Source organism: Desmodus rotundus, chromosome 8 (assembly GCF_022682495.2).
Source record: "Desmodus rotundus isolate HL8 chromosome 8, HLdesRot8A.1, whole genome shotgun sequence".
NCBI classification, from domain to species: Eukaryota; Metazoa; Chordata; class Mammalia; order Chiroptera; family Phyllostomidae; genus Desmodus; species Desmodus rotundus.
In genome coordinates, this window is record NC_071394.1 from 80,134,877 (window position 1) to 80,147,283 (window position 12,407).

The window sequence follows — 12,407 nt, forward strand, 5'->3', positions numbered from 1 at the left end:
GAGGAGGGCCCCAAGAAGGGATTTGTAATGGGGTCCAGGACTTGGGGTGTCCAGGAAATATTAGAAAAATGTGTGTAGGATGTCCTCAACCCCACAAGCCTGAGCCAGGGGGGATGGGACACATGGAACAGGGCCATTCAGAGCTGTTTTGGGTAGCAAGAGCTTTGCAGCTAACCCCTGGCACGGTCATTTAACATATCTATAACCTTTAACTGGTTTCATAGATTTGTTCAATAGCTGTGCCCATGCTTTGAGCCAGGGGGATGGGAGTGAATTCCACCCAAGATGGGACTGGAAAGCAACTCCCCCTGGTTACAGGGCCTGCGTGAGAGCTTGGAGATGATTGGCTCCATGCCATGGGGCCACACCTGCCCGGACTTACAACGGCAGCCCAGTAAAGCTGGAAGAATACAGGGATGCTGGCAGGTGTAACTGATTGAAGGAGGAGTCAGAAATGGGACTGCAAAGGAAGATGGGCACTGGGATTTAAACCTAGGCCCGGCAGCCATAGCGAGAGTAGACCATGTGGCTCTGAAGTAAATAGGGGGCCACACGGTTCTGAAGTAAATGGGAGTACCACGAGGTTCTGAGGGGAAAGGAAGAGGGCCACGATCAGGCAGCTTTGGTGAAATAAAAAGAGGACCATGCGGTTCTGAAATGGGGAAAAGGACCACGTGATTCTGAAGGAGAGTAGAGAGGACCACGAGGTTTTGGAGTGCTTCTTCTTGCCACGCGGCTTAGGCAGCAGGAGAGACTTTGCGGGGAAGAAAAGGGGAGAAAGGACTCTTGCTGGTGGGCCATGAGAAGGTGCCACATGGCTTTGGATTAACTGGAGATTGCAGCAGCTACACAGCTGATGGTGCCGGGAGCCTGAATCACGGACTTCTACTTCTTTTCCTGAGACACGGTACCCGGGACTGGGCACAGGGAGAGGGAATGACTGTGCATCTGTGGGTATTCTAAAGGACTTTAGTATCTTATTGAAGACATTAAGCCATTACTCTAAGTCTGTAACTTTTAAATAAACAATTCCTTTCCTTTTCACCAGTCTCTGGCATTGAGAGACGTCTTTCCTCTGGCGGCAGGCATTTTGAACCTAGCAGGTGGGCGTGGGGGAAGGAACCTCCAGAGACAGAAAGGGGGAATCCTTTCTGTAATAATTTATCATGAACCACCCCCTGCCCTGCTCTGTAACAATACTACTCAGATCCTGATGGAACTGAGCTCCTACAGCCTTCACTAGCAACACCTCTGATGCAACCTTTTATCAGCTTTTCCTTCTCCCCTGTTTCACTTTCCCCCTCCCTCACTCCTGGCTCCTAGAATCATCTACCCCTGATTTCAGGGTAACTCAAACTCAGACAGTGCATACTGTGTGCCAGAAGCTGTTCTCATGCCTTTACCTGGCTTACTTTTCCATCTTGATATCAATCCTACCATGCATATATTGCTTTCATCTGTATTGTAGAGATGGGGCAACTGAGTGAGAAGTTTAGAATCTTGCCAAAGTCATTAATTGACCTGCCCACATCCCCCAGTGGACACCCAGATTGAGGATGCTCCTGGGTGTTAACTCCCCTGCATTTCCAGTCCGCATTTGTTTTCAGGCTGTGGTTTCAGAAAAGTCCCAGGGCTTTGGTGAAGGCCTTAAAGAAGAAAAAGGAGAGTTTAGTAAATGGCAATGCAGGGATTCTAGCCTAGATGGTCAGATCTCAGAACCACACTTCTTACTTAGGTGCTTTACCTCTTCCAGAAGACAAAGGCTCTGGAAGGGGAAGTTACACCTGAAGTATATGGCTAGTGAGCAGAGAAGCTGCCATTCCAAATTAGGTCTCCTGGATGCTCCTCCTGTTCTTAAAAGGCCAGAGATTTGCTGCTCTTTTGTTGAAACCAGGAGGAATAAAGCCAGCTTAGCGAAGTCCTGGTTGAGTTACAGCAGCATGCGAATCTGCCGCTGACTGTGGAAGCATGTCTCTATCTCCATCAAGGCAGGCGAAACTTTCCATTTACGAGAGCCCCAATGTTCTTTGGAACTGCTGAGGCCAGTAAAAGGAAATACTGGTTATGAGGGATTTTCTGCTTTGAACATTTTGTGACAGTATAATAAGCAGAGGCCACTATGCTCCCGGACAGTGCTGAAGGAAGCAGTCAAATCCAGACACTGTCCCAGGAAATGAGGGGGTTGGAGAGAACTCAGGCCAGTTCCCCTCCTCCCATTTCCAAACCTCTGCCCAAAAGATACTAGGAGTCAAGGCTTGTTTACTTTTCCCCAAGATGTCTTTTATTCTTGCCCCTTTTCAATTCACTCTCTACCCTTCAGCCACTGAAATCTTTTCAGAATGTGTGTCCCTCCTCTGCTTAAAATCCTTCAATACTCTCCCTTAGCTTCTCTAGGAAAAAGACGGAGTTCTGGATCACGTCCTCCAAATAGAATTTCACTTGAGCACTCATCAGCAGCCACTCCTCTTACAAAGCCCCCCTTATTTATTATCCACTGGCAACCTTCCATATCCATCCTGCTTCCAAGCATCTGAGAACTTTGCAAGGCTGCTGTCTGCCTGGGATATTTTCCCTCCCACCTTGTCCTTGTGAAACTTTGTGCCATCTTCAGGCCTGAAGTTCCTTGACTTCTCCCTAACTAGCTCAGGTCTCTCTGATAAATGTTCTCATGGAATTCTGTGCCTCTCTTTGTTGCACAGAGCATAACTGGGACATTATTATTTTAATATCTGTCTCTTCAACTAGAGTATAAGTTTCTCAAGGTAGGGCATATTTCTTCTTTTGCTCACTATCCTATCACCATTGCACAGCAATGGGTGTATAGAAGGTTCTAGACCAGTGGAATGAATGAACACTCCTGTGCTCATGAAACAAGGACAGGGTAGGAAACCAGAAACACTGTGCATTTACCCCTTGTTCTTTTATTATTAAAGCTAAATCAGGTTCTATGTTTGTTATTCTCCATTATTGAGCCAGCATTGTATGCAATAACTTTATTAAGGTCAAAAAGATATCACAATACAGATTTATCCAACAGAATCCAGGAACTGGTTACAAATGTCAAGACTGTTTTGTGTTAAAATCACAGACCACACAATGAGCTTATACATTGATACCAACTTTTATCTGGAAGTACAGATGCTCAGCTTTTCCTCACAGTTGGGCCCTGGTGTTTCAATTGAGTTAAAACAAAGAGGCAAAGATTGGCATTTTCTTGATAATGCATACATTACCAGCTGTCATTGTAGGCAATAACTTTATTAAGGTCAAAAAGATATCTTAATACAGATTTATCCAACAGGATCCAGAAACTGATTACAGATATTAAGACTGTTTTGTGTTAAAATTCTTCCAACATCGCAGATCACACAGTGAGTTTATACATTGATACCAATGTGTATCTAAAAGTACAGATACTCAGCTTTTCCTCACTGTTGGGCCCTGGTGTTTCAATTGAGTTAAAACAAAGAGGTGAAGACTGGCATTTTCTTGATAATGTATACATTCTGGGGGGTATTTCATGAAAACCCTTTTTGGGATATGGAATGGCTCATGGAAGTAAGTTTTAATTAGAATTGGTAATAAGTAAGTTGAGCTAAGACTTGAGAATTTTTAATAATTGAAGAACATATTAACTTTATAAATAAGTAGAATTTAAAAGTTTAGCTGGTAGTCTAGGTTCTCCAGATTATTCTTTAAAAATTAATATGTCAATACAATAGCCTTTTGACCATGGTGTCTGATATCTGCATCACTATTATTCTAAGAAAACAGTACTCTATAAGCACAAACATTTATTGGGCCTGTTGTTCTTGGCCCACAGGATAAGATCCACAAAATCCGTAGAAAGTTATAAGAGTGTAAATATTAAGCTAAGTAAATAGAATAAATACCGAGCAATTACAATACAGTAACACTGAATATCTACTAATAGGGATAAAAGAACCCCTAATCTTAATTACAATGCATTCAGAACTGGTGAAGCCCGAGAGACAAGTTTGCAAGTTACAAAGTGTGAATATATATTTTAAACATCCATTTAACAAATTCCTGGTGCATACTGGAAAATTTTCATAAATACCATTGGAATGTTCATTTTGTGAAAAATGCCTATTCATGCACTAAATTATATAAGTGTTGTTTCATTAAATAGAAAAACACAGAGTAACCATCTAAAAGAAATAATTAGAGACTCACAATCCTATACAGTCTGCAACTAAAAAAATACATGCACATTGTGATGCACCAAATCATCTTATAGAAATATTAAAATGTCTTTGCATCAAAATGCATAGGAAAACTCACTGCTATTTAACTTACTTTATGCATATTACATACTAGAGAACTTAAGCTACAAAATATTTCAACTATTTCAACACACATATGAAACAACATGAAAGTATCTGTGTTTATAGCAAGGTATGATATCCAATTAGCCACCTATGATGAATAATATATCTCCTCATGTCATCTCATCTTTATGTACCATTTATCATGATGCAGGCTTCTCTGCCTTAATGAGGATTACAGATCTCTAATTTATATTCAACACTCTACATTAATAAGTTACTGAAACCTAAAAAGTCTTCTGCCACTGGAAGATGGTGAGGCTATCTCTAGAAGAATGCAAATACTACCCTTTTAAATTGGATTGGTAAAGGAGGCAGGGCCACTGGACTGTTGGCCAAACTCATCGGAAGATGGCCCCAAACTCGCGGGCTGACTGTACCCTGCACTGGACCCATAGCTGTCTTGATTGTACCTGCCTTGGTTATAGCTGCTTGAATGTTTCTCCAATGGGTCTGAGAGATATCTCTGTCCTGAGGAATGCCAACCAGTCTCCTTGAAAACAAACCAGATGTTTCCAGCCCAGAGAATAAAGTTCAAGAATCCAAACACCTAAAGGAGAATGAAAGCAAATGAGTTGATACAATGGACAGAAACCCAAGGAAAAAACCTCAATTTCAGAAAAATCCTTCATAATACTAAAAGTCACTATTCATTTCAATGTTGAGGATATCTGACTGTTGAGTTCTTACTACATGTTAGGCACTGCATAAAGGGGTTTATTTGTATCAGTTCAGCTTCTCTAAGAAGGTCCTATTATTATACTCATATTATAGATGTGAAAACTGAGGTTAAGCAAAGTTGAGAATCTTGTTCAAGGTCATATGACTTGGTAAGTAGTAGACCTCATTCAAACCCCTGTTCTTTCTGACTCCATAGCCTGAATATTCCCCTTGATGTGTAAGATATCTCCAAGGAATAGAGGGTTATTTTCATTGTAATGATGGTGCATTCATTTATAAAGTTGCCTTTGCTTTATGGCTAGAGATACTACTTTTCCATTTATTGCAATGATATAAAGAAAATTAGACCACTTAAAAAAAAGTTTGGAATAAACAGCGTACAGGGATATGCTGATAAGCATACGCATGATCATGTCCAGAGAGGTTGCCTCCTCTAAATAATTGTTCTTTCTGTGCCTCTCACATTCAGAAGGGAAATACTGAACCCAGATCAGGAATAAAGTGCAGGTTTCAGAGAGGCATGAAGTGTTTTCTTTGGAACTGGGTGTAAGACTTTCTTATGGAAATTCCTTTTATTCTCTGCAAGTGTGTCATGGGGCGAGTCAGAGGACCAGGTGTTAAGTGTTGAATGGAAGCAGAAGTGTTCAATGCTTCGAGGCCCAGACAAAACAGTGCTTCTGACACCTTTCCCAAGGCAGACTGGTTGACCTGGGAATTAACCACAGGCACTCAGTTTCAATGATACCTGTTGGAGATGGCTAACAATATAGTATGGTACAAAGCTGTATGACATTAAAGTACATTTAGTAACAACTCCAGCACAACACTGACCAGTCAAAGTGGACTTGAGCTAAAGCTCTGGAGTAGGGTGCTGGAAGTCCCACAAGGTCAAAATATATCCCTTGGTTACTTAATATTAGGGTGGTCCAGAATGCCCTGGGGGTGGTATTGGTGAGCTAGAATGGTCAAGATGAGCATGCTGTGGCTATTGTGGCTCAGTAGATTGAGTGCTGGCCTGGGAACCAAAGGATCGCTGGCTCGATTCCCAGTCAGGGCACTTGCCTGGATTGTGGGCCAGTTCCCCAGTTGGGGGTGTGTGAGAGGCAACCACACATTGATGTTTCTCTCTCCTTCTCCCCCCCTTCTCTTCCCTCTAAAAATAAATAAATAAAATCTTAAAAACAAAGATGAGTGGCTTTGGGGACTTGCTTGAAGCAGGACCTACTTACCAAAGTATTTCAGTATATTAGCCGCAAGTGGATCAGACTGACTAACTGGATATCAGCCTTGGATTCATCCACCCAGGCTTTGGAATCACAGTGGCCTGGGCTCTGCAATTTCTTGCTCTATGTCCTTAGACAAGGCAGTTTGCCTCTGAATCACAGCACTTCCCCCTCTTATTGAAAGAAAACAATTATTCCTTCCTTGGGGGAAAGATGTGCATAAAGCAGCTAAGACAGTGTTGGGCACATCAGTAAATGCTTATTAATTGCTAAGTTTTGCTCTGAATCATTTTCTAAAACATTCCTGTGAATTATTTTCAGTTGGCTCTTTTTCTGCAGCATAAATTGAAGTAGGGCTTTGACAGTGAGTCCGTATTCTTCAAGATGTCGATAACTAAAATTGACTGTCTAGGACCCTAACTGATTTTACTGAAGACTGGTTATCCAGACATCCCTCCCTCCCTTCGTTCTTCCCTCCCTTCTATTCCATCCCCTTTCCTTCCTTTAACGTGAACTGACATGTATTTAATATTACTTTGTGCTATGCCTTAGGCTCCTTGCTGAGGAAGACACAAAATATAAATAAGGCACTTATACTAATGTAATAGTTGCATTATCAAAATGAATTGGGTAATCATTGACATAACTATAATTTACATATAGGGCCTTTTAACTATGTGTATAATAACTAGGATATTTTCCACCAAAGGGGAGATCTTGATTAAACTGTACCTCTGTAAGTATATGTCAATATTATATATGAGTGGAAAAAATTATCAAGGAATCTTTTCAGATATAAAGGGATAGCTCTGCCAGGGGCTGTAATTTTATGTTTTCTATTCCGTGATCTCTTTCTACCAATGCTACTTGGTTTCTAAAAAAGGGAAGCTGAAGAAGAACCTGGAAATCAAGGAAATGCAACTTAAATGAAGAATATAAACAAGGCATTCCCATGTGCATATTTAAGGAAGAGTAATGTCTTACTGTATTTTTATCACAGAGATATCAGATCTCATGGCTAGCACATTTTAGGGGTACATAGACCTGGAATATTTTCTTGCCATTTTGTTGCAACTGAAATTGGAGTATGGATTTTGATTCAAGCTCAGATGTGAGGACAACAGAAAGAGAGACTCCACATAGCATGAGAAAGGAGGGGAGGCTGGAATCTAGAAGTATGTGTCAAGATTGCCTACTGTGAAACCGGAGAAAGAGAAGTGGAAATTATGGATAGCAGGACAGTGAACCTTTGAAAGAAAAATTGAGAAAATGAAAACATTCCTTTTCCCCCTTGTGTGGCTCTAATACTGTATGAAATGTAAGGAAATAAATGCATTTTTGTAGCAGCTTACTTTGGAGATTAATTGAACATCTGCCATATGCTGGGCATTGTACTATGCTAAGTACTTATGCACTTTTACATCAAATCCTTTCAACAGTTTTGTGAGGTCTCTTTTATATTATCCCCATTGTATAGATGATGAGAAACTATAGAATTTATAGGTGATGAAACTAAGTTTAGAAAACTTAATTACTTTGTCTAAGAACAGTCACTTATCGAGTAATGGAGCAAGAATTCCAACCCTAAGCAGATCAACTGCAGAGCAGAGCCCTTCACCACTTTGAGTGGCAATAGCAATAGGAGAACTTGGCTCTAGTCTGGCACCGCTGTAACTACCTGAGAAACCTTATGCTAATCCCTTTACCTCAGCTCCCTACATCTGAAATACCTGATTGGTTTGCCTACCTATTAGTGTTATTGTGAAATTATAGATGCCAAAGTGCTTTGAAAAAAGTAAATTGTTACCCAGGCAGAAAATATTATAGTTATTGCTTGAACCATTAACTTGTAGAGATTATCTCTTATGGTGTGTGTCTGTCTCCTTCTCCAAAACCTACACTTGCCCAAGAGGTGGAGCTCCATGATCCATGTATCCATTATACCTTTCCTCTGGTCCCCGAGCCATACTGATGAGACCAAGGTACACACCTCACCCAAGATGGACTAATGACATTCTGCCAGAAACCTGGGATTGGACCTGAGTGATTTTTGTTCTGTCCAAGATATTTCTTTAAAAAGAAATATAAACTCTGAAACTGTAGAGTGGCTATCTTCTCTTGTATGAGCAGAAAAAAGAGAAAAAAATTCCATCTGATAAGAGGAATAAAGTAGCAGACATGCAGACAGAATCAGAGATGAAGGAGGGAGGATGAGAACTGTCCAGTTTCCTGACAGCCTTCCAGGTTCCTGGCCCTGGGTTTTGACCTTTACCTCAATGTAAAGATACATTTTTAAGGTTTTTAAAAAATTATTTGCACTTTTTGTTAAAAGCTAGCTCAATATGATTTGAAGCCAAATGAGTTTGTAATAAAAAAATATTGTGTTTTAGCACATTAAATATTTTTCCTCTGCCTTTGGTAATAAAAATTTGATTTTCCTTGCAGAGGCACACAATGGTCAAGTAACTTGAGTTCTCTCCTGGAACTTTGCATTTTGAGCAGAGTTATGCAAGGTAAGATCCAACTTGCCATTAATAGCATCTAGATGACACCATTTTTCAGCATCTGATATCTAGGACCTTGGTCCTCCTTTAGACCCTGCTTTTTGTAGGGCCTGTTTCTTCAGGTCTCATCAGTTTTCTGAGAGACTTGATTTTTTTTCCTGATGAAGTTAGAGTGAGTTTCTGTTACTTGCAACTAAATATTCTAATGCATAGAGATGTTTATTCTAGAAGTGGGGGTGCAAGGAGAATGTAGGGATATAGGGGTCATCTTGCATTAGCCAGTTTGAGCTGAGTTTTCCTTTCACTAGGAACCTTAACTGATAGGGATCCACAATGGTAACAGAATGAGTCCTACCCTTTTCTATTCCATATTTTTTGGTTTCCATCCATCCTCAACTTTGGTGTTAAGAAATATGTCACATTATGTCTCATTCAAAATTCCTGTCTCTTAGCCTAAAACTTCTTAGAGACATCAGAAAGGATATTAAATGGACTATGCAGGCTGTCATAACTTACATAGAAGATTATTACTTAAACTCAAAAATATATCAAATGATTTTAGCTTTGTTCTCTGAGATTTTGAGATCATAGTTACATTAACTTCTATCAAGTACTGTGTATGAACAAACTGTAAAAGCACTGGAATATATTTTAATGTACACCTAAAGTAGTCACCTACAGGTGTGGCCCTCAAGGAATGAAAATGACTGTGAGACACTAATACATAGTCTATTTCCATGTTCAGTATTTTACACACGCAATATTCACAGTCAAATCATCAGGAACCCTCTTTCCTTTCTTATAAACCTTCTCAGCTTAAATTTCAGAAAGCTGTAGAAACATAAGTTAACCTTGAAACAAAGATAATTATTTTCAGGGGTCGCTGAAGAATGTTGTTCCTTCAGCAAACATTGCTGAGTCATTTATTTTTTGATAACTGCTGCTTTTTTTGTTTTTGTTTTGCTGCCATTATACCTCCTGTCTTTCTCAGACATGGTTTCTTTCCTTGGAATAACACAAGTTCTTACGCTCATAAACGTCCAATTTAGCAACCCTGTTGTCTGTTAGATTTTCTGTCTTCCCAAAAGACTTGATCAACTTGATAACATTTGACTTTGTTTAGCTTGTATAGTGCAGCTTTTCTGATGTTATCAAACAACTAAACTGGGATCATGGAGAAGACAAAAACTGACCATATCAATTACAAGTACTTTCTTATATGATGTATTTCTTTCCACATCCTACTAGGTCTGGGTATTTTTTCTCAGACAATCAATTGGATATATTCTAACTACATGTGGTTTGAACACTGTTTTCTTGCCAGGATACCTGTATGCCATCAAATATTCATTTTTAACTTCTGGTAAGCTTCAACCTTAAAGTCAGATTTTATATTTGCTTCCTGCTTAGGATTTTGACTTGACTGTCATCCAAGTGACAGCTGTTAATACGTGCTGAGTTCTTATTAAGAACTTTGTAATTGGCAGCTTTCAAGTCTATGGGTTCTAACAATAGAAACTTCAAGACCAAAGAATCATCTTGTATATGGAGTAAAACATCACCTGTTAGATTGGCCTAGTTTTGGAGGCAGAAATTTCCAAGGTGACTTCTGAGATGTTTTATTCACTTGACGGGCAAACAAAGATTTGGGAGGTAAAGCATAGGTGAAAACATACCACTGAAGTGTTTAAGCTGGACATTACAGGGCTGTGGACAGCCATGCATTTGTTGGACGGCTGTTTGCAAGCTGATATCAGTGACAATACTTCTTTGGGATCAGTTGCCACCTTGACATCAGACAGTCCTTTTGCCCAAGCTGATGAACCAACCAACCACAAGAATGAAAAGACTACAGTGACGATGAAGTCCTATAGAAACAAACAGAAAGATAAAACGTGAAAGAAATGTGAATCATAGACACAAATCATTTAGTTTATACAACTATTTGCCAACTGGGAAATTCCAAGAGCACATAGTATTGAAACCAGGGGAAAAGTGAAAAACAAATAAAAACAAGTTCTGTGATATTATATTTATATTTATATAAAATAATAATAACAGTAATACTTATTAAATGCTTACTGCATCCCAGGAATGAAGTTAAGTACTTATAACCCTCATCTAATTGTTCTAAGATGCCTGTAAAGAAGTGAGAATCATTACCCCATTTGCACATGGTGAAGCTCAGATAGAATGGTTGAGCCATCTGTCTGTGATGGTGTCAGGATTCAGACCCCCAATTCCGCAGCCCATGTTCTCAACCATCATGTTATGATGATTTCAAATATTTGGAGAAATTTGCTGATTGGTAAAGACTCCTGGATGGTAATACACATTCATTCATTCATTTGTTCATTTATTCAACAAACCTATGCATTAGCTACATCATACTTGGGACTGTGCCAAGTGGGAAACCATAGCTATAATGTTTTGAGCACTTTATTATGGGTGAAAGGTTTTATATGAAATTATCCATGAAAATATCATGTTAAATAGCTTTTTAACAATGAGAAAACTGAGGCCCAGAGATATGAGGTAACACATGTAAAGTGGCAGAGCCAGAATTTAAATCCAGACCTGTCTGACTTAGAAAACCATCTGATATGAGTTCAGGCAAAGAAGCTTCTTTATTCACATCAAACAAAATTGCTATGGTGTAAGGGGATGAATATTTTAGAGAAACACCTACAAGTTTCTGATGATGCGGGTAGCTACTTCTCACATCCTCCCTCATGACTCACAGATGGCAGAGTGTGGGAGTCACTGTCCAAGACTTAAGCAGACCATGTTCTTACATAGGATAATTTTTCAGATTTCCTGTATTTATGTTTGATTACTTTAAAAATGTTCCACCTTGTTTATCTAGAATATTAAAAGCAGTAACCTGGAAAAGATAACAGGAAATACACCAACAGAAATAGACTTCTTTTTTATTCTAAATGCTAAGCCCCTGAAGAAAAACTTGTATGTGTTTCTTTCCCACTTGAGGTCATGCCACATCTGACCTGCTGTGGTTTGCCTTTGCTCATGTTGTGACTAAATGACTTTTCATCAAGATCCCATGATCTAGACTGAGGGAACTCATAGTCTAAAATTACCATTGTGAATGATAACTGTTAGGAATGACTTTTGTGAAGAATGTCCTAAAAAGTCCACTACTAAGAGTCGCTGAATCTTCTGAGCAGCCAGTTTCTTCATCCAGGGTCTGTTGCAAATTATGTAACTCAACAGTTGACCTTTTCATGTTGGCTGTAGAAAATTTGTGACCTACTCATAGGATTTTTATTGTATGAGTATTCTAACCCTCTTCCTAACTTTGTTTTGTATAGCCATCCTTCTTTTTCCTTGTTCTTCCCTTCTTATTTTAAATTAATTCTATCTTGAGTTTCATATATCCTTGTGAACCATCTTAAGTTGTTTCTGGAATAAGACAGAGGTGTAAACAAACAAACAAAGACATACAAAACTGCAGCTGGTCCAACATCAGTGAGAACATCTGAAATAAAGAGACTCAGATATTTGAGTTTGAATTAGAAATTGGAGAAATTGTTACAAATAAATAAAAGCCAGGTTGACTGTGGCAAATACAACATTCTGCTGATGTTCAGTCTAATACTTGTTTTATTCATACATTTAAACAGTAATTTTTG

The 12,407-nt window shown here is 39.3% G+C and overlaps 1 protein-coding gene across 1 annotated transcript in view; it reads right to left on the reverse strand.

The window, feature by feature from the left end:
* Positions 1-2,915: 2,915 nt before the first annotated feature.
* SYNPR (synaptoporin) overlaps positions 2,916-12,407 on the reverse strand; it is a 161,011-nt gene continuing 151,519 nt past the window's right edge. Inside the window, exons 4-5 of the mRNA XM_024556603.3 lie at positions 10,434-10,625; positions 2,916-4,899 (exon numbers count right to left, since the gene is read on the reverse strand). Of these exons, the coding sequence (XP_024412371.1) occupies positions 4,642-4,899; positions 10,434-10,625 (450 nt within the window). The 3' untranslated portion in view covers positions 2,916-4,641. The remainder of the gene's footprint in view (positions 4,900-10,433; positions 10,626-12,407) is intronic.